Here is a 22,040-nt window from a genome sequence, read left to right on the forward strand (position 1 = left end):
GCAGGGGGATCCACAATCCTGGGATTTCTCTTAGCCACATGGCTCTGGTTGCCTCTGGTCGGTGGATGGATTTTTTTGGGGCCTTAGGTTTCATCTATGATGATCCCGACTGAGTCTCCTTGGCTGAGTTCAGGTTGCGTCGCCTCCAACAGTGGATTGTCAGCAGAGACTTATTTTTCAGAATTTCGCAGATGGGCCAGCGACACCAGATGGAATGACACAGCTCTTAGAAGCCAATTTGGACTGTCTAAAAGGTTGAAGGATGCATTGGTGATTTATGACACCCCTGAGTCCCTGGAGGCTACCATGTCCTTAGACATACGTGTGGACAGACACCTCCCTGGAGAACCTTCCTCGAGGCAGCACCCAATTGCCGGGGTGGGGGGGGGCGATCTCAGTGTGGACAGTCATGTTTCCGGTGAGATCCACAAAAAAAGGGGGGTTTTGGTGGTAAAAAGGATCATTTTATCGGATTTTGCCCCTCGGTTTCTAAACATAAAGGAACATCTGGTATGTATTGTCAAAAGAGAAAGGGCAGTCATGCACTACAGTCTAAGCACACCCCATATTTAATATTGTTGGATGCATAGGTAAAACCCCTATATGAAAGACAGCAGTGGTGCACACTCTAAAGGCATATAGTCCATAACAACATTCATCCAGAATAGAAGAAAACAGAGGGGCATTCACCGTGTAAAAAAATCTTTCTTTATTTCATGTGGGATAAAATGGGTCCACAATCAGATGCAGGTTAACAGCTGTTTCGCGCCTGCCAGTGTTTCCACACATCCTGGCCAAGTATTTTGCATATGATGCGCCCACGGGGACTGGGGGGTTACTTGCAACCGGGCCTGTCATAGCGGCCAGGCCTGGTTCCGTGACCCAAGTGGTGTCAATAAAAATGGAGGGGTTATTTACAGGGGAGAAGAGTTTGTATTCATGACGCCACCTGTGGTTTGCGGCTAATATAGGAGTCGCCGCTGCGGGAGGTATCCTCTGGGGCAGATGGTAGCGCAGCTCGGTTGGTGCAGCTCTCCACAGGCAGAGTTCAGGCCCCAGGGATGTTGGGAGTAGTAGTCTCCTGATACTGTGCAGCTATGGTGAGGGTAGGGCGCGGGAAGGATTGGACGACGCAGGGGTTGCAGTCAAAGTTCTTTACTCACTGAAGTATCACCGCCTCTGGAGTGCCGGGTCCCGCTTTCATGGGCTCCAGTCGATCTCGGATAGTTCAGAGGTCAGAGCCTGTGAGTTCTTCCTTCTTGCGCTAAGTGTGTGAGTCTCTGTGGCTTGAAGCTGCACAGTGACCCTCTGCCTTGTGTTGGCTCCGGTTCTCGCCCGTATGGCAGGCAGCGTGAGTCCGTTACTGGTGCCGCTCTTTTGTCACTGCTCCTGGCTCTAGTATGCTGCTGTGCCCCGGGCACTTTGTGGGCCAGGAGACTTGCAATCTCCTGCCCGTTGAATTCTGCTAGTGGGACTTAAAGAACTCACCCAGCCTAGGGCTCCGCACCCTGCTTTCTGCGCTCGGTCCTGAGGAAGCTATGGCGCAGTTCTTTCCTCAGCGACTGTCTTCTCTCCCTTTTTCCGACTCTCTTCCTGCGTGTGTGTCACCTTACTCCCCCATTGGTTGGCTCCACCCCCCGGGTTACTGAACTAGTGGTCCCATACCTTGTAGTGGCCACCCCCAGGTCCCTACCCTAACCCAGTCCCAGTGGGAGGGCACTGATTGTGTGTTGTGTGGATAGTGGTGGTTACCGGCAATTACCTTCTCTATACCCAGGATGGACACGGCACCTCAGCCGAGCTGCAGTACCCTGTGGAGACTGAAGCCTGAGGAGCGCCAAACATACTCCTCCTTCGGGATCTCTCCTGCCATTCGCTATCCCTAATAGATCATGGACATGTTTATCCATGGATTTCATTACTGACCTACCCTTGTCTTTGGGAAAGACTGTGGTTTTAGCATTTGTGGAGAGGTTCAGTAAGATAGTACATTTCATTGAATTACCAGCACTTCGTAATACCAATACTCTGGCTCAGGTGTTCATCAAAGAGATTGTGACACTTCACGGAGTTCCTTCCAATGTGGTCTCAGATTGGAGAACCTAGTTTGTTTCCAAAATGGGGTCAATTGTGGGGAGTTTACACTGTCTAAGCACATTAGGGGCTTTGCAAATGTGACATGGTGTCCGCTATCAATTCCAGCAAATTTTGCATTCTATAAGTCAAGTGGCACTCCTTCTCTTCCGAGCCCAAGCAGTAGTTTTCCATCATGTAGGGCAGAGTACAGCAAAGTGTGGACCACAGGCCACATTTGTCCCTTTGGCTGTTCTAGTCAGGCCCACAGACCAAGACAGTTGAAGGGCTAAAATCAGTGGCCTATGGGCCACCCCATACCCTTCCCCACCGCATGTATGCTGCCACTCACTTTCTGATGTCACAGTTATCTACATCCCCAGGATGTAGACAGCGGTGAATACATTGGTGGAGCAGGGGCTACTGGGTCCATCGTTCACCAATCAGTTTGTGGCACAGAAGATGAGATGACGTCAATTCATCGCATATGCTGTGTGGAGTGTCAGTGCGCCAGAGACCTGAGCAGAGTGGCAGGGGAATGGGTTTGAGGTGAGAGTTTTTTTATTGTCATGTGTATGGAATGTAGGAGGTTGTGTGGGGGCTCATAAAGTATATAGGAGGCTATGTGGAGGATCATGCTTTATTTAGGAGGCTATGCGGGGGCTCAAAATGTATATAGGAAGCTATGAGGGGCTCATAATGTATATAGGAGGCTATGTGGAGCTCATAATATATATTGGAGACTATTTGGGGGCTCATTCTGTATATAGAAGGCTATGTGGGGCTCATATTGTTTATAGGAGGCTATGTGGGAGCTCATAATGTATATAGCAGACTATGCGGCACTCATAATGTATATAAGAGGCTATGTGGGGATCATAATGTATGTAGGATGCTATGTGTGGGCTCATACTGCATTTAGGAGGTTATGTGGGGCTGAAAATATATAGGATGCTATGTGGGGCGCATGCTGCGTTTAGAAGGCTATGTGGGCCGCATAATGTATATAGGAGTCTATGTTGGGCCTCAGATATGTTTAGGGGGCTATGTTGGGCTCAAACTGTACATAGAGGGCTATATGGAGCCTTATGCTGTATATAGGAGGCTATGTGGGGCTCAAAATGTATATAGGAGGCTATTTGGGATTCAAAATGTATATAAGAGGCTATATGGGGTTCAAACTATATATAGTTTGATACTATATATACTCATACTGTGTATAGCAGGCTATGGTGAGACTGATACTTTATATAGGAGGCTATGTGGGAGCTTGCATTGTATATAAAGTGGCTATGTGGGGGCTGATGTAAAGTAGACATGTGGCAAATATTATTTAGTAACTATTTTGTGTGGTATAACTATCTGGTTTGTGTGGTATAACTATCTGGTTTAAAGCCATAAGAATTCTAAATTTAAAAATTGTGACATTTTCAAAACAGTTGCCAAATTTTCAATATTTTCATAAATAAACTCAAATAAGATCAACCAAAATGTACCACTAGCTTGATCTTGATGTACAACATGTCACAAAAAAACAGTCTCAGAATCACTGGAATCTGTTGAAGCGTTCCAAAGTTATAACCTCATAAAGTGAAAAATTAGGCCCGGTCATTAACGTAAAAGTTGGCTCGGTGCCAGAACAGCAGAAACCCCCACAAATGACCCCATTTTACAAACTGCACCCCTCAATGAATACATGCAGTGGTGTAGTGAGCATATTGACACTGCAGGTGTGTCACAAAATGTTATACTATTGGGCAGTGAAGAAAAAATAATTACATTTTTACCACTAAAATATTGTTTTAACCCCAGATTTGTAATTTCTACAAGGGGAATAGGTAAAAATAGGCCACATAATGTGTTACATAATTACTCCTGAACGTGGCAATAACCCACAAGTGACTCTACAGAACGTTTTGGCTGCACCACAGGGCTCGGGAGGGAAGAAGCGCCATTTGATTTTTGGAACATAGATTTTCCTAAAATAGTTTGTGGACTCCATTTACAGAGCCCCTAAGTGCCAGATTGCAAATTACACCTCTCTGGGAATTCATCTATGATTTTAGTTACGATTTAGGCTGTGGAAAACACCCATGGTGTCAAATGCAGTGATTGCTGCAGAATTAAAAATTGCAAATAAGTCCTTGTTGTGTCCAGTACACTGTAGTTTCCATACATTGTACCCACCTCTTGCTTCTGGAAACCTGATACATTTAAGAGGGCTCTTTTCACTACAATTATGCAAAACATGTGGATACTAACTGTGGTTTCGGCACATTGTGGGGCTCAGAAGAGAAGGGTGCATTTGAATTTGGGAGTGCAGATTTTGCTGGATTTCTTATTTGAGGGGGGAACCATGACGTTTTTCGAGAGCCTTTGTGCTACCAGTAACCTGGAAGCCCCCTATATTTCCATTAAACAATGACGTACCTGAGTGGAGACTTGTGTTTTTGTGGGTTGAGTTGAATGCTATTTGGTGACGATTTTGGTACAGAACATGTTGAATCAGTTTATATTTATATTGTGCTCTATGCTGAGCCCTTACATAGGGGTTTCCATCTATGTCTCCAAAATACGTGATTCAGGTGAAACCCGCGACGGGTCAATTCACTAATGAGGCAGTAGAGTTACTCTGGACTCTGTTTGGCCTCTGTTCAGAGGTGTCCATCTTTTCAAAGAGATTGTGACACTTCACGGAGTTCCTTCCAATGTGGTCTCAGATTGGAGAACCTAGTTTGTTTCCAAAATGGGGTCAATTGTGGGGAGTTTACACTGTCTAAGCACATTAGGGGCTTTGCAAATGTGACATGGTGTCCGCTATCAATTCCAGCAAATTTTGCATTCTATAAGTCAAGTGGCACTCCTTCTCTTCCGAGCCCAAGCAGTAGTTTTCCATCATGTAGGGCAGAGTACAGCAAAGTGTGGACCACAGGCCACATTTGTCCCTTTGGCTGTTCTAGTCAGGCCCACAGACCAAGACAGTTGAAGGGCTAAAATCAGTGGCCTATGGGCCACCCCATACCCTTCCCCACCGCATGTATGCTGCCACTCACTTTCTGATGTCACAGTTATCTACATCCCCAGGATGTAGACAGCGGTGAATACATTGGTGGAGCAGGGGCTACTGGGTCCATCGTTCACCAATCAGTTTGTGGCACAGAAGATGAGATGACGTCAATTCATCGCATATGCTGTGTGGAGTGTCAGTGCGCCAGAGACCTGAGCAGAGTGGCAGGGGAATGGGTTTGAGGTGAGAGTTTTTTTATTGTCATGTGTATGGAATGTAGGAGGTTGTGTGGGGGCTCATAAAGTATATAGGAGGCTATGTGGAGGATCATGCTTTATTTAGGAGGCTATGCGGGGGCTCAAAATGTATATAGGAAGCTATGAGGGGCTCATAATGTATATAGGAGGCTATGTGGAGCTCATAATATATATTGGAGACTATTTGGGGGCTCATTCTGTATATAGAAGGCTATGTGGGGCTCATATTGTTTATAGGAGGCTATGTGGGAGCTCATAATGTATATAGCAGACTATGCGGCACTCATAATGTATATAAGAGGCTATGTGGGGATCATAATGTATGTAGGATGCTATGTGTGGGCTCATACTGCATTTAGGAGGTTATGTGGGGCTGAAAATATATAGGATGCTATGTGGGGCGCATGCTGCGTTTAGAAGGCTATGTGGGCCGCATAATGTATATAGGAGTCTATGTTGGGCCTCAGATATGTTTAGGGGGCTATGTTGGGCTCAAACTGTACATAGAGGGCTATATGGAGCCTTATGCTGTATATAGGAGGCTATGTGGGGCTCAAAATGTATATAGGAGGCTATTTGGGATTCAAAATGTATATAAGAGGCTATATGGGGTTCAAACTATATATAGTTTGATACTATATATACTCATACTGTGTATAGCAGGCTATGGTGAGACTGATACTTTATATAGGAGGCTATGTGGGAGCTTGCATTGTATATAAAGTGGCTATGTGGGGGCTGATGTAAAGTAGACATGTGGCAAATATTATTTAGTAACTATTTTGTGTGGTATAACTATCTGGTTTGTGTGGTATAACTATCTGGTTTAAAGCCATAAGAATTCTAAATTTAAAAATTGTGACATTTTCAAAACAGTTGCCAAATTTTCAATATTTTCATAAATAAACTCAAATAAGATCAACCAAAATGTACCACTAGCTTGATCTTGATGTACAACATGTCACAAAAAAACAGTCTCAGAATCACTGGAATCTGTTGAAGCGTTCCAAAGTTATAACCTCATAAAGTGAAAAATTAGGCCCGGTCATTAACGTAAAAGTTGGCTCGGTGCCAGAACAGCAGAAACCCCCACAAATGACCCCATTTTACAAACTGCACCCCTCAATGAATACATGCAGTGGTGTAGTGAGCATATTGACACTGCAGGTGTGTCACAAAATGTTATACTATTGGGCAGTGAAGAAAAAATAATTACATTTTTACCACTAAAATATTGTTTTAACCCCAGATTTGTAATTTCTACAAGGGGAATAGGTAAAAATAGGCCACATAATGTGTTACATAATTACTCCTGAACGTGGCAATAACCCACAAGTGACTCTACAGAACGTTTTGGCTGCACCACAGGGCTCGGGAGGGAAGAAGCGCCATTTGATTTTTGGAACATAGATTTTCCTAAAATAGTTTGTGGACTCCATTTACAGAGCCCCTAAGTGCCAGATTGCAAATTACACCTCTCTGGGAATTCATCTATGATTTTAGTTACGATTTAGGCTGTGGAAAACACCCATGGTGTCAAATGCAGTGATTGCTGCAGAATTAAAAATTGCAAATAAGTCCTTGTTGTGTCCAGTACACTGTAGTTTCCATACATTGTACCCACCTCTTGCTTCTGGAAACCTGATACATTTAAGAGGGCTCTTTTCACTACAATTATGCAAAACATGTGGATACTAACTGTGGTTTCGGCACATTGTGGGGCTCAGAAGAGAAGGGTGCATTTGAATTTGGGAGTGCAGATTTTGCTGGATTTCTTATTTGAGGGGGGAACCATGACGTTTTTCGAGAGCCTTTGTGCTACCAGTAACCTGGAAGCCCCCTATATTTCCATTAAACAATGACGTACCTGAGTGGAGACTTGTGTTTTTGTGGGTTGAGTTGAATGCTATTTGGTGACGATTTTGGTACAGAACATGTTGAATCAGTTTATATTTATATTGTGCTCTATGCTGAGCCCTTACATAGGGGTTTCCATCTATGTCTCCAAAATACGTGATTCAGGTGAAACCCGCGACGGGTCAATTCACTAATGAGGCAGTAGAGTTACTCTGGACTCTGTTTGGCCTCTGTTCAGAGGTGTCCATCTTTTCAAAGAGATTGTGACACTTCACGGAGTTCCTTCCAATGTGGTCTCAGATTGGAGAACCTAGTTTGTTTCCAAAATGGGGTCAATTGTGGGGAGTTTACACTGTCTAAGCACATTAGGGGCTTTGCAAATGTGACATGGTGTCCGCTATCAATTCCAGCAAATTTTGCATTCTATAAGTCAAGTGGCACTCCTTCTCTTCCGAGCCCAAGCAGTAGTTTTCCATCATGTAGGGCAGAGTACAGCAAAGTGTGGACCACAGGCCACATTTGTCCCTTTGGCTGTTCTAGTCAGGCCCACAGACCAAGACAGTTGAAGGGCTAAAATCAGTGGCCTATGGGCCACCCCATACCCTTCCCCACCGCATGTATGCTGCCACTCACTTTCTGATGTCACAGTTATCTACATCCCCAGGATGTAGACAGCGGTGAATACATTGGTGGAGCAGGGGCTACTGGGTCCATCGTTCACCAATCAGTTTGTGGCACAGAAGATGAGATGACGTCAATTCATCGCATATGCTGTGTGGAGTGTCAGTGCGCCAGAGACCTGAGCAGAGTGGCAGGGGAATGGGTTTGAGGTGAGAGTTTTTTTATTGTCATGTGTATGGAATGTAGGAGGTTGTGTGGGGGCTCATAAAGTATATAGGAGGCTATGTGGAGGATCATGCTTTATTTAGGAGGCTATGCGGGGGCTCAAAATGTATATAGGAAGCTATGAGGGGCTCATAATGTATATAGGAGGCTATGTGGAGCTCATAATATATATTGGAGACTATTTGGGGGCTCATTCTGTATATAGAAGGCTATGTGGGGCTCATACTGTTTATAGGAGGCTATGTGGGAGCTCATAATGTATATAGCAGACTATGCGGCACTCATAATGTATATAAGAGGCTATGTGGGGATCATAATGTATGTAGGATGCTATGTGTGGGCTCATACTGCATTTAGGAGGTTATGTGGGGCTGAAAATATATAGGATGCTATGTGGGGCGCATGCTGCGTTTAGAAGGCTATGTGGGCCGCATAATGTATATAGGAGTCTATGTTGGGCCTCAGATATGTTTAGGGGGCTATGTTGGGCTCAAACTGTACATAGAGGGCTATATGGAGCCTTATGCTGTATATAGGAGGCTATGTGGGGCTCAAAATGTATATAGGAGGCTATTTGGGATTCAAAATGTATATAAGAGGCTATATGGGGTTCAAACTATATATAGTTTGATACTATATATACTCATACTGTGTATAGCAGGCTATGGTGAGACTGATACTTTATATAGGAGGCTATGTGGGAGCTTGCATTGTATATAAAGTGGCTATGTGGGGGCTGATGTAAAGTAGACATGTGGCAAATATTATTTAGTAACTATTTTGTGTGGTATAACTATCTGGTTTGTGTGGTATAACTATCTGGTTTAAAGCCATAAGAATTCTAAATTTAAAAATTGTGACATTTTCAAAACAGTTGCCAAATTTTCAATATTTTCATAAATAAACTCAAATAAGATCAACCAAAATGTACCACTAGCTTGATCTTGATGTACAACATGTCACAAAAAAACAGTCTCAGAATCACTGGAATCTGTTGAAGCGTTCCAAAGTTATAACCTCATAAAGTGAAAAATTAGGCCCGGTCATTAACGTAAAAGTTGGCTCGGTGCCAGAACAGCAGAAACCCCCACAAATGACCCCATTTTACAAACTGCACCCCTCAATGAATACATGCAGTGGTGTAGTGAGCATATTGACACTGCAGGTGTGTCACAAAATGTTATACTATTGGGCAGTGAAGAAAAAATAATTACATTTTTACCACTAAAATATTGTTTTAACCCCAGATTTGTAATTTCTACAAGGGGAATAGGTAAAAATAGGCCACATAATGTGTTACATAATTACTCCTGAACGTGGCAATAACCCACAAGTGACTCTACAGAACGTTTTGGCTGCACCACAGGGCTCGGGAGGGAAGAAGCGCCATTTGATTTTTGGAACATAGATTTTCCTAAAATAGTTTGTGGACTCCATTTACAGAGCCCCTAAGTGCCAGATTGCAAATTACACCTCTCTGGGAATTCATCTATGATTTTAGTTACGATTTAGGCTGTGGAAAACACCCATGGTGTCAAATGCAGTGATTGCTGCAGAATTAAAAATTGCAAATAAGTCCTTGTTGTGTCCAGTACACTGTAGTTTCCATACATTGTACCCACCTCTTGCTTCTGGAAACCTGATACATTTAAGAGGGCTCTTTTCACTACAATTATGCAAAACATGTGGATACTAACTGTGGTTTCGGCACATTGTGGGGCTCAGAAGAGAAGGGTGCATTTGAATTTCGGAGTGCAGATTTTGCTGGATTTCTTATTTGAGGGGGGAACCATGACGTTTTTCGAGAGCCTTTGTGCTACCAGTAACCTGGAAGCCCCCTATATTTCCATTAAACAATGACGTACCTGAGTGGAGACTTGTGTTTTTGTGGGTTGAGTTGAATGCTATTTGGTGACGATTTTGGTACAGAACATGTTGAATCAGTTTATATTTATATTGTGCTCTATGCTGAGCCCTTACATAGGGGTTTCCATCTATGTCTCCAAAATACGTGATTCAGGTGAAACCCGCGACGGGTCAATTCACTAATGAGGCAGTAGAGTTACTCTGGACTCTGTTTGGCCTCTGTTCAGAGGTGTCCATCATTTCAAAGGTGAACAAAACTGTTGATGACCGCACTTATGTGCACACTTAAAAAAAGGTGTAAAAAGATGGACACCGCCTGACTACAGGCCAGATATGTGGTCAAAGTGTCTTTCTCTGCTTCAGGGCATGTGCCAACAATCTGCAAACATTATGTCCTGACCAGAATAACGCAGCAGCCTGGACCTACGATCAGGGTTTGGGGAGCTGTAGACTTTCACTCTGTTTTCCCCATGGAGAATACTCGCATCTCTGCAAGCATAAATTAATAGGATGGGAAGCCAAACTGCATAGCAGTTTACGCTGCGGAGAAAAGAAGCACTGTGGGCATGGGATTTCTATAAATCCATCCACTGTGCTTGTACTGTACAATGCAGCATTTTGTACGCAGTAAAAACACACTGCATCCAAAACACTGCTAACACTGATAGTAAACACATACCCTTACACGTAATCACGGTGAAAGCACTCAGCGTAGAGTGCAGGATAAATATGAGACACGCCATACTGTGACTTTTAAGAAGCAGAATGAACAAATCAACAGCAGTTGAAGAATTGGCTTTGTTTATTTATTTTTTACGCCATTCACCTTGTGGTATAAGTGCGGCTTTATTACTCCGGTCAGCACAATTACAATGATACCACCAGATTTATCCAATTTTGGCGACTATTACACTAAAAATTGCTTTTTACAAAATAAAGTTTTTTTGCATCACTGATTTTTTTGGAAAGCTACAGTTTTTTTTTATTTTTTTACCTACAGAGTCATGTGAGGGCTTGATTTTTGCGGGATGAGTTGGAGTTTTTATTGCTACCATTTTGGGCCACATAATCTATTTTGATCGCCTTCTATTTCACTTTTTGTGAAGCACAATCAATAAGAAACAGCAATTCGGGAATAGATTTGTTTTTGTTTTACGCCGTTCACCGTGCCATAAAAGTGTAAGACAATTTTATTCGAAAAATACAGTAAATGTGGTATCGCTGTAATCGTACTGACCTTACAGTACGATTACAACGATACCACATTTACTGTATTTTTCGCTTTATAAGACGCACTTTTGTTCCCCCAAATTTTGGGGGAAAGTAGGGAGTGCGTCTTATAATCCGAATATACGAATTATATACTGCAGGGTCCAGGGGAGGTGGGGGCCGCTCTGGAGCCATGCTGGAGGCTGAGGGAGGCTGGTAGAGGCAGGTGAAAGCTGCGGGCGGCAGCGTTAGATCTCCTGCTCCCGCTCATATAATATGCACTGCCGCTGTCCATCAACATGGTGCTGAAACCGCACTGTGGTGATGGGCTGGGGGAGCGGCGCATATTATATCTGCCTGTGCTCCCTTTGATCGCACATGCACCCCTGTGTTAGCTATGGCCTCCATGCTGCTGCTCATAGTAAAATAAAAAACTCTTTCCTTACCTCCTCCTGCATGTCTCCCCGGTCTCCCTCCTGCTGCTGTGATCAGGCACGCAGAGATATCTCTCTGCTGTGCCGATCACATGACCGCATCGAGAACCAGGAAGTAGGAAGCGCAGTAGACAGGAGGAGCTCAACCCCACGGAGGGAGACACGAGACAGTGATGGAGAAGGTAAGGAAAGAGTTTATTTTACTAAAAGCAGCAGCATGGGGGCGATATCTAACACAGGGTGATGTGTGCCAGCCACAGTGGGCCGTGTGCCAGCCACAGTGGGCCGTGTGCCAGCCACAGGGGGCCATGTGCCAGCCATAGGGGCCATGTGCCAGCCACAGGGGGCCGTGTGCCAGCCATAGAGGACATGTGGCATCACTGGGGGCCGTGTGCCAGCCATAGAGGACAAATGCCAGCAATAGGGGACATGTGGCATCACTGGGGGCTGTGTGCCAGCCACAGGGGGCCGTGTGCCAGCCACAGGAGGCTGTGTGCTAGCCATAGGGGCCGTGTGCCAGCCATAGGGGCCGTGTGTCAGCCATAGGGGACATGTGGCATCACTGGGGGCCATGTGCCAGCCATAGGGGCCGTGTGCCAGCCATAGAGGACGTGTGCCAGCCATAGAGGACATGTGGCATCACTGAGGGATGTGTGTCAGCACAAGGGTGCTATATTCAATATAAGGTGGCCATATCCAGATTAAGCGGGTTAATTTTAGGATGGGGAGGCTATGAGGGACATATACCCTATATGATTTGTTAGACGGACACTGGCATTATAAGACGTACCCCATTTATTAAAAAATTCTCTAATTAATGGTGCTCTATAAATAAATAATAATAATAATAATTACAGGACTCTAATTGCGATGTTCTGCTGTGCTCAATCACTGCAAAACATCACAGCTGTCAGAGCTGCACAGGGAAAGCTGCAGGCATGATCACTCAAGTTTTCCGTAGTCATGTGACCCGGAGGTCGTCATGACGACCTCGAGTCACCACGACAACGATCGAGCCCTTGCAATTACATTGCGGGTGCACTGTTTGAAGGGGGGTAGAGAGCGCGATCCCTCTCCCAATCTCCTAAGTGCCATGACCAATATCAATCATGGCATTTAGGGGGTTAAACAGCCAGGGACAGTGTGGGAACTGCCCCTAACTGTGATGGTCGGGGCTCAGCTGTCAGGAAAGCCGAGTCCCCGGCGGAGATCATGGTGGGCACAGCTTCTATGCCTCCACGATTGCTATGACGAACCTATACGTCATTGGTTCGGAACGAACTGACTTCCATGACATATAGGTACATGAAGGGTCATGAAGGGGGTAACATTGATGCAATAAAATGGATTGGTTACCAGTTCTATTTGAAAGAGAAGAAAAAGGACATATGCCAAACATGATGTATGTGAACCTAAATTTAGGGCTCATTCAGATGTTAGTTTTTCTCATAGATAGCTATCATACCTATCATAGTCTATGGGGTGATTAACATGTCCGATTTTCTCCTTGGACTGAGTAATCGGCACAAAGACTTTTCCGATATTGATCTGAGTGTTGGATCAAACTCATCAATGCATGTCTATGGCTTTATGGAAAAAAAAAAATCGAAAAGCACACAAATATCCATGTGCTGTCCATTTTTCGTGCTGTCCATTTTTCATGAATTGTTGATAAAAGAAGGTTAAGAAATACAGATGAGCGGACCTGTGAAAGTTCGGTTCGGTGGGTTCAGCCAGACTTTAGATTAGTTTCGGTTTGGGACTCGGACGTGACCTGAACCCTAATAGAAGTCAATGAATGGGCAGTTTGGGTCTCCGCCAACATACAGCCAGCCATAAACAGATCCCTTCTGGTGGAAGAGGGGTGGGGGGATTCCATTTTTTTGGTTTGGTGCACACTACATCTGATAACGCTGTTATTACCACCGGTGCGAGACACTCAAACACTGCAAGCGGCTCATACTGGACTGAGCACTGAGAGTACCCAAGCACAGCGAAAAGTAAAAAGTAAAAGTGAAAGTAAAGCACCCAAACTCCGAACCCAAACTCTGTGGGTTTTTTTTGTAAAGTCTGTGTTTGGTACGAACACCGAACCTCAGGTTCACTTATCTCTATTGAGAAACCATCATTGAGTTTTCTTCATCCAAGACAAACTGAATGAAATGAAATTCTGTACAATCTCACAAAAAACTCTGATGACACTCTAGTAGAAAAAAAAACTTGTCAAACGTTTTTCTGCATACAAGAAAAATGACTGATGCCTGATGAGGCCTAATACTGATCATAATTCAATAATAAAATATTATCATTATTTGAACCATATTGACTGCTTCTATGACATTTGAAGACATGTACAAAAAGAGTACTGTGCGATGGAAAAAACACCTTGAGGGCACTGCTGGATACCTGGATTAGATGTCAGCATTGCAATACAAAGTGAAGATTCCTTGAAGAGTCAGATGTACAGATGCAATATACAGAAGACACAATGACGAAGGTCCAGTCCAGATGAACTTACTACCTCGGGGGTCAGGGATGTTGCACATTATGAACACAGTGCCCCAATTCCTACAGCAACATACAGCATATACAATTTATGAGAAATAAATCCATACTTGCTTACGTGGAATTATCGTCATTGCACTTTGATTTTTCTACATCCACATTGTCAGACAGGCTGAAATTTGTATTTGTCAGGTCCAGCTGAGTTTGATTCTTAAATCTGATTATTATTCTCTTCACTCCAAAAAGAATACAAGTTTTGCCATTTTTGGTGATATTAACTGTACTGTGAAGAGGAAGATTGCTTTCATTCGTCACTTCTTGGATCAGTGTTTCTTTTCTTACTATGTTGTAATATATACCCTGTATAAAAGCACACAATAACAAATGCAGGTTTACAGAAATTAATATCAAATTACACATGTATTTTAAAAAGTTCTTACAGTTAAGAAATGTTCACACGTGGTAGAAAATCCAAAGCTGAAGAAAACAGTAATATAGTGAATTGGATTTTATTAGAAATAGTCCTGCATTAGGGATTTTAAGGGGAAGTTGTCATTAGGTTTTTGCCACCTACGGTAGTAGGAAAGCAAAGCAAAGTAATGTAGAGACCATGATTCCAGTATGTGTCACTCAGTGGACCTCTTGATGTAGTTCTGATAAAATCACTGTTTTATCAGAAGGAGATTATCACTACAGGACTAGTAAGTAATGATGAATGAGCACTACCATGTACGGAACTCGTTAGAAGCAGTTGGATCTGTCACCAGTGTGTCACGGGTCACAGACCGTCATGTGGTTTCTGGCAGCAGAAGGTCATAGCTTTTGGTTGTGCAAAATGCTCCCTGGTTTTATGTTGTTCCTACTGTTAGCATTCATTGTACTAGGTACCTTTCCTGCTGGATTTTCATTTATTCACCTTTAGGACCCAGGGGAGCTAAACTTCTGTCCAGCTGCTCATCATCAGTATTCCCCTTGTGTTTAAATACTCCCATATTCTCTACACTTGTGCTGGTGATATTATTCAGTTCATTCAAGCTCTGGTTCCAATTAGGTGGTTTGAACTCATCTGTGGTATCGTTGCTAAAGCTTTGCTGAACGTCTGCCTGAGTCCTCTGTGGATAAGTTGTTCATGCCCTTTTCCCCTGTGTGTCCTCCTTTAGCATTAGTGTGGTTGATGAAGAGCTCATCCCATCTATTCCCTAATTAGGGTCCAGCACTAGGCATACCTAGGGTCAGGTATCCGGCTCAGCGCATAGGTGCAGAATTAGCTGAGGGTCCCCAGGGACCAGCAGTAGGTTTGGTCAGAGGTCACCATCCCCCCTTCCTTAGACGCAGGGATCCCCTTCCCTTCTTACCTTTCAACGCTCGCTTGGTACGTCCCTGTACCTAATGTAGCGCCCCTCAGTACATAAGGGTGCTACAGGGAACTGCATTGTGAAGCCCCACAGGTGCAGTGTCGGTGCATTACCTTCAGGGACTCCACTCGGCTGGATCCTGTCACGGGTAGGAGATCTTCTATTTGTCGTGACGCCACTCTCAGTATTGCGGTCAGTGGGGACCGCCACTGCAGGTTGAGGGACACCTGGGGCTGATGGTGAGAGTGCAGTTAGTTGGAATAGCCTCCTGAGAGTGAGGCAAGCCCCAGGGCCCTGTGTAGGTGCGTAGTACCACAAGGCGCAGAATAACTCCACACAAGCAGGGTGTCTTTCAGGGGTTTTACTCACTTCAGATGGCAGGGTGAGTAACCCGGGCGTAGCTGGGATGAACCAGGCGGGAACCAGGTATCCTTCAGGCTGACTTCTGATGGTGACTACCAACTCGCCTTCCTTAGCCCTTGGTGGTTTGGGGTAACCCCGACTTTTAGTCCCTATGGGGGTCACCCAGGGAAGTTGCTGAAGCCTCACTCCCCTTCGTTTGCCGTTTGCTTGTTGCCTGGGCCAGATCACTCCAGCTGCTTGCCTCCTGTGAGCTATGGGCCCTAACTGTGGCTACGTGGCTGCGGCTTTTGTGGTGTTGTGGTGTGGGCTTTGAGGGCCCCACACCGGCAGGTTTAGCAAGGAAAGGTGGATCTATCCCCGCTCCGGGATCTGCCGCCCGTTTGGGCCTGGTACTCCCTAGCAGTCTCCTTACTTCCCACTCTGTGCTCTCTCTCTAGCTGTAGATGGGTTTCGGGTAGCACTCCTAGGTGACCGTTCTCCCCCGTCGGTAGCCACTGCGCGGACGCTGTCAGACTGCAACAGCTCCAGGGGAAGGGGTCAGCTCTCCTCGGAGCTCCCTGGACTCTGCACTGAACTGGCTCACTGCTCCTCCTCTCCTGTTCTTGCCTACGCCACCTAGCAACCAGGCTCTCTTACCACACCCCTTGAGAGGAGATGGAGGCTTTTGGCCCCCTCCACTATTCCAGTGGAGGTGAAGGCTTTTCCCCCTCCTGGGATCCCCAGGGGTCCTCTCATAGGTACATGTGTGAGACCTGATCACTATGCGCCTGTATAGTCACACCTCGGTCAGCCTTCTGGATTACCTGTATTGTACTGTCCCCAGCATGGGTGCAGTACTCAGTGGTGCCTGACCAGGTCAGGGGCGCCACATTCCCCCTTAGTTATCACCAGCACGTCCTCGGGCTGCAAGACAACATTTTAAAATGCATAAAACATTAAAACATGTAAAACATTTTTAAAAGCACCAGGTACCATACATCACCACCCTCCACCCACAAGTCCGTTAACCCACCCAAAACCCTTTCACGTTGGCCGCGCCTTCAGCCACTTCTGGCAGGATGTAGAGGCGGCTTTCATGGTCTGGTGGTCTTCAGGGTATACCTGGCCTGGTGGATCCGCGCCTTCAGCCTCTTCTGGCAGGATGTAGAGGCGGCCTCCACAGTTGGTGCTGACCAGGTACCCTCTTTGTGGTGGAGAGCCAGGCCCCATAAACAGGCATGCTCTCTGGTTGCAGGTAAGCCAAGGCCCTATATACGGACGTGCCCCCTGGTTGCAGACGAGCCAAGCCCCTAAACAGGCTGACTCTGGTGGTGGTGGTGCCCTCTGGTGTAACTATTTACACTGCGAGAGTTTGTGGCTATAGCCAGTTCATAGCCTTAAGGTTCATTTCTCACATTAGTTTATGTGGGCACATTCTTAAACTTGTAAAACGTTGCAAAACAAACTTTTTCAAACTGGTAACTTGCTGTATTTCTTATGTTATTTACATGGATTCCTCCTCACCAGGGCTTGGGCCTGTAGGGCTGCGGCACCTGCTGCTTCCTTGACCTTTTTCTTCATCTGTGGTAGTCTCGTCAGTAGGTCCTTTGTCTTTTCTTTCTTTATCGCTGTCTTTCCTTTCTTCTTTAGGACATGGTGCTACATCTAGCGCATACCAGCCTCTTTCGCCTTGATGCATGGTAAACTGCACTGTGTCTCCCATCCTTAGGTTCCTTCCAGGATGTCCTCTGGGCAAGTGGGCTCTGACGTCTCGTCTATTGACAAAAATGCCCTCTTTCATACCTGATGCCACTATAAAGCCGTATCCGCTCTTCAAGTTAAAGTCTTCCACAATTCCTCTACAAAGGGGTCCTCTGACCTGTGCTTTGGCTCTTCTCAGGAACCGTTTTTCTTCTAGGTCTCTGGCCGTGACTTCTCTCTGCTCTGGGGATGGCGGTGCAGGGGAAAACTGGGTTCTACTACGGCGCCGTGTCTTGCGGGCTGGATTCTGCGAGGTACAGCTTACAAGCTCCCAGGTGAGGCTTTTAGGCAAATCTTCTTCCGCAGACGGTGTCAGGTCTTCCTCATCCCAGCGGGAATATGGCAACATCTCCGGCTCTGGGCATGGATCCACTGCTGGTGGCTCCTGAGTCAGCTCCTCTGCTTCCTGGCCTCCTCTCCCCCTTAGTTCTTCTGAGCACTCCTTCGGTGGCAGTGCTGGGGATGGGCTTTCTTCAGCAGACCCAGACGGGGAACTCTTTGGCGTGGTTGCTGCAGGAGTTGTCGGAATCCTCTTGGGGGTGTGCGGAGGGAGCATGTACTGATCCACCATCTCCTGTGGGAACTTGGCCTCCAGGTCAGCCTTCAGCTTCCAGTATGCGGAGTCTTCACCTATCAGGGATTTCCTTGCAGGGACCTCCTTGGACTGGGGAGCGGTGGCTGCTCTGGCCTTGCAGGCCGGGGGAAATGGTGATGCAATCTTATCTTGGCGGGCCGCGCCCGATATGGCGGCGGCCTGGTCTTGGCGGGCCGCGCCTGGCATGGCGGCGGCCTGGTCTTGGCGGGCCGCGCCCGGCATGGCGGCGGCCTGGATGGGCACTTCTGGCGCAGCTTGGATCGGCGTCGCAGCTGCGATGGGGTCTTTGCAGGCTGGGCTGGGCGTCGCTGCAGCGATCTGAGCTTGGCGGGCCGCACCTGGCGTGGCTGCGGCCTGGTTCAGCACCTCGCCTGCGGCGTGGATGAGCGTCGCTGCTGCAGTGGGGTCTCGGCGGGCCGGGCCTAGCAAGGCGGCGGCCTGGGTCAGCGTCACACCTGCGGCGTGGATGAGGGTCGCGGTGGCAGCCGGTTCTCTGCGGGCCGGACTGGGCGTCGCTGCAGGGACCGGGTCTTGGTGGGCCGAGCAGGGCATCGCTGCGGCGGCCTGAGCTTGGCGGGCTGCACCTGGCGTGGCTGCGGCCTGCTTCAGCGTCGCCGCGCCGGACGCCTCCTCAGGGACTGCGGGCGTGGCAGCAGGGGTCGGGGCACTCGCGCTGGCAGGGGCATCACTGGACTCACCCATCGGTGGCAGCATCGGGGTCTGAGCCGTCACCGCCCGGTCTGGCACTCGGCGCGCGGCTCTCTCTTCATAGGCCTGAACCGCCGCGGTCATCCACAGAAACTCCGTCCGTCCCTCTCTGATCAGCCTTCCGACCCTGGCCTCCAGTTGATCGCAGAACTCGGCGAGCTCCCGGCACCACCAGGCAGCGGAGCCCGGCTCTGGGTCTCTGCATTCAGACGCCATTTTCTCTAGCAACAAGCTGCTGGCTTCTTGTCCGTTCCGCCGTCTCTGGACGCTTCCGCTCGCTTCACAAGCGAGGTCAGAACTCTGCAGGGGATCTCTGGGTAGCCACACCTCTTCGTGGGCGGTAACTTCTCCCAGCGCGGGCTGCTGTTGTTTTTCAGCGCACTTTTCATGGTGGCAATATGGCGGCGCTTCCAATTTTTCAAGCGGACCGCCCAGGCACATAGTCACCTGTCTGAACAGGTCTAGTCCTTATCCTGTTCGTGACGCCAGATGTGAAGCCCCACAGGTGCAGTGTCGGTGCATTACCTTCAGGGACTCCACTCGGCTGGATCCTGTCACGGGTAGGAGATCTTCTATTTGTCGTGACGCCACTCTCAGTATTGCGGTCAGTGGGGACCGCCACTGCAGGTTGAGGGACACCTGGGGCTGATGGTGAGAGTGCAGTTAGTTGGAATAGCCTCCTGAGAGTGAGGCAAGCCCCAGGGCCCTGTGTAGGTGCGTAGTACCACAAGGCGCAGAATAACTCCACACAAGCAGGGTGTCTTTCAGGGGTTTTACTCACTTCAGCTGGCAGGGTGAGTAACCCGGGCGTAGCTGGGATGAACCAGGCGGGAACCAGGTATCCTTCAGGCTGACTTCTGATGGTGACTACCAACTCGCCTTCCTTAGCCCTTGGTGGTTTGGGGTAACCCCGACTTTTAGTCCCTATGGGGGTCACCCAGGGAAGTTGCTGAAGCCTCACTCCCCTTCGTTTGCCGTTTGCTTGTTGCCTGGGCCAGATCACTCCAGCTGCTTGCCTCCTGTGAGCTATGGGCCCTAACTGTGGCTACGTGGCTGCGGCTTTTGTGGTGTTGTGGTGTGGGCTTTGAGGGCCCCACACCGGCAGGTTTAGCAAGGAAAGGTGGATCTATCCCCGCTCCGGGATCTGCCGCCCGTTTGGGCCTGGTACTCCCTAGCAGTCTCCTTACTTCCCACTCTGTGCTCTCTCTCTAGCTGTAGATGGGTTTCGGGTAGCACTCCTAGGTGACCGTTCTCCCCCGTCGGTAGCCACTGCGCGGACGCTGTCAGACTGCAACAGCTCCAGGGGAAGGGGTCAGCTCTCCTCGGAGCTCCCTGGACTCTGCACTGAACTGGCTCACTGCTCCTCCTCTCCTGTTCTTGCCTACGCCACCTAGCAACCAGGCTCTCTTACCACACCCCTTGAGAGGAGATGGAGGCTTTTGGCCCCCTCCACTATTCCAGTGGAGGTGAAGGCTTTTCCCCCTCCTGGGATCCCCAGGGGTCCTCTCATAGGTACATGTGTGAGACCTGATCACTATGCGCCTGTATAGTCACACCTCGGTCAGCCTTCTGGATTACCTGTATTGTACTGTCCCCAGCATGGGTGCAGTACTCAGTGGTGCCTGACCAGGTCAGGGGCGCCACAGCATCATTTTTCCCCAGGGTGCAGGACCTACCCCCCCATGGTTCCAGGTTCCCAGAAACCGGTGTCACCTCCATCAGCACCACAAAACTCAACCCACACCTCACACCATGACCTGTCAGACACAACAGTGGGTTGGTCTAGCTGGAACAAGGCCACCCACCAGGGGTCAGGCAGACTGGTGGCAGGGACCAAGTCAGAGAGTAGTGACAGCTCTCAAAGTGTGAGGAGCTGGAGTGTTAGCTCCCGGGGAGCTAGAAAGAACGAAGTTGGGTTGCAGACAGTGGTGCAGGACTAGAGGAGTCGGTGACCGGGTTCAGGGACTAACAGAACTGACCGGTACCAAGCACGACGGGGTACAGGACCCTAGGTTAGGAGCAGATTAAACATCCTAGCAATTAACCTGCAGAGGAAGGGGGCCTTCAGGGACCTTCCTAGAGCTCAGAGACTGAGGACATCAGCACAACGCGGGGGACAGAGTTTTCCAGACAATGCAACCCACTGAGGTCCCAAGTGCCAGCCCTTAGGAGCAAGACTTCACCCAAGACTGAAGAACTGGCCTTACAGCTTCAAGCAATAGGGACCCACACAGACACAAAACAGTGCACGGAGGCAGGTTCTGGACTACTAGTGACACCGGTGGTACCGGGGACCTGGACGTGCTCCAGGCAGCGGCAGCTGTACACAGAGACTTGTTTAAGAACAGTGTGTGTCTCCGTTTATCTCTGCTTATACAGTGCATCAACCACCGCAGTGAGTACGCCAGCCCCTGCACCCTGCCTTATACATCTCCTCATCACCCGAGCTCTGGGGCCTTCCCTACCTGCGGAGGGACTGTCACCTTGCTGCTCCCCACCATCTGAGTTTTGAGTGTCCGCCGAGCCCGGGTCCAGACCCCTCGAGCCACGACCACCCCGGATCCGAGCACCCTGGTTGTCACTGAGGCGGCACACTAGCATGACAGGATCAAGCACCAGAGCATAATGAAAGTCGAAGGGGTACTCAAGCATTTTTTTAAGGAAATCTTCTTGAAAAATGCTTCGACCCTCCCGTTGACTTTCGGTACAGGAGTTGCGCCCATCCTTGCATTCAACTGCTCTTAATGAGTAGCAAACACCCAAGCATGGGAGAAATCACTCCTGTTGCCTTACAGTCCTCCAGATTCCTGATCCCTGTATAGCCCCACCTCTATCACTGATTGGCAGCTTTCTGCCTATGCACAGTGCACACAGAAAGCTGCCAGTCAGTTGCATGTTTATCAAAACTGCAGCAACCAGTAAAGTGATACATGGCTGGAATTATGGTCTCTGTCTCTACATTATGCTGCTTTCAAGATGGGTTAGTAAAAATCTGGTGAAAGATTCCCTTTACATCACCAACATGTCAACCTATTCTGCATATTTTCACGTTATATTTCACCCTTTGCAATGTATAATGTGAAATCTGTGGCAGATCTGTAGAAAAAACATTGCACATTCAAATGTAATACAAATAAGAGGTTAGATAACACCGTGATCCAAGAGAGAATCAAGGCACAAAATGTGTCTGTCGATTCAGATTATGGTTTCCCAGGAAGCGCATTA

The 22,040-nt window shown here is 47.6% G+C and overlaps 1 protein-coding gene across 1 annotated transcript in view; it reads right to left on the reverse strand.

The window, feature by feature from the left end:
• Window positions 1–22,040, reverse strand: part of LOC142300970 (V-type proton ATPase subunit S1-like protein) — a 91,445-nt gene that overhangs the window by 22,215 nt on the left and 47,190 nt on the right. The window contains exon 4 of the mRNA XM_075341994.1: window positions 14,173–14,414. Within this exon, the coding sequence (XP_075198109.1) occupies window positions 14,173–14,414 (242 nt within the window). The remainder of the gene's footprint in view (window positions 1–14,172; window positions 14,415–22,040) is intronic.

This window comes from Anomaloglossus baeobatrachus, chromosome 1 (assembly GCF_048569485.1).
Source record: "Anomaloglossus baeobatrachus isolate aAnoBae1 chromosome 1, aAnoBae1.hap1, whole genome shotgun sequence".
NCBI classification, from domain to species: Eukaryota; Metazoa; Chordata; class Amphibia; order Anura; family Aromobatidae; genus Anomaloglossus; species Anomaloglossus baeobatrachus.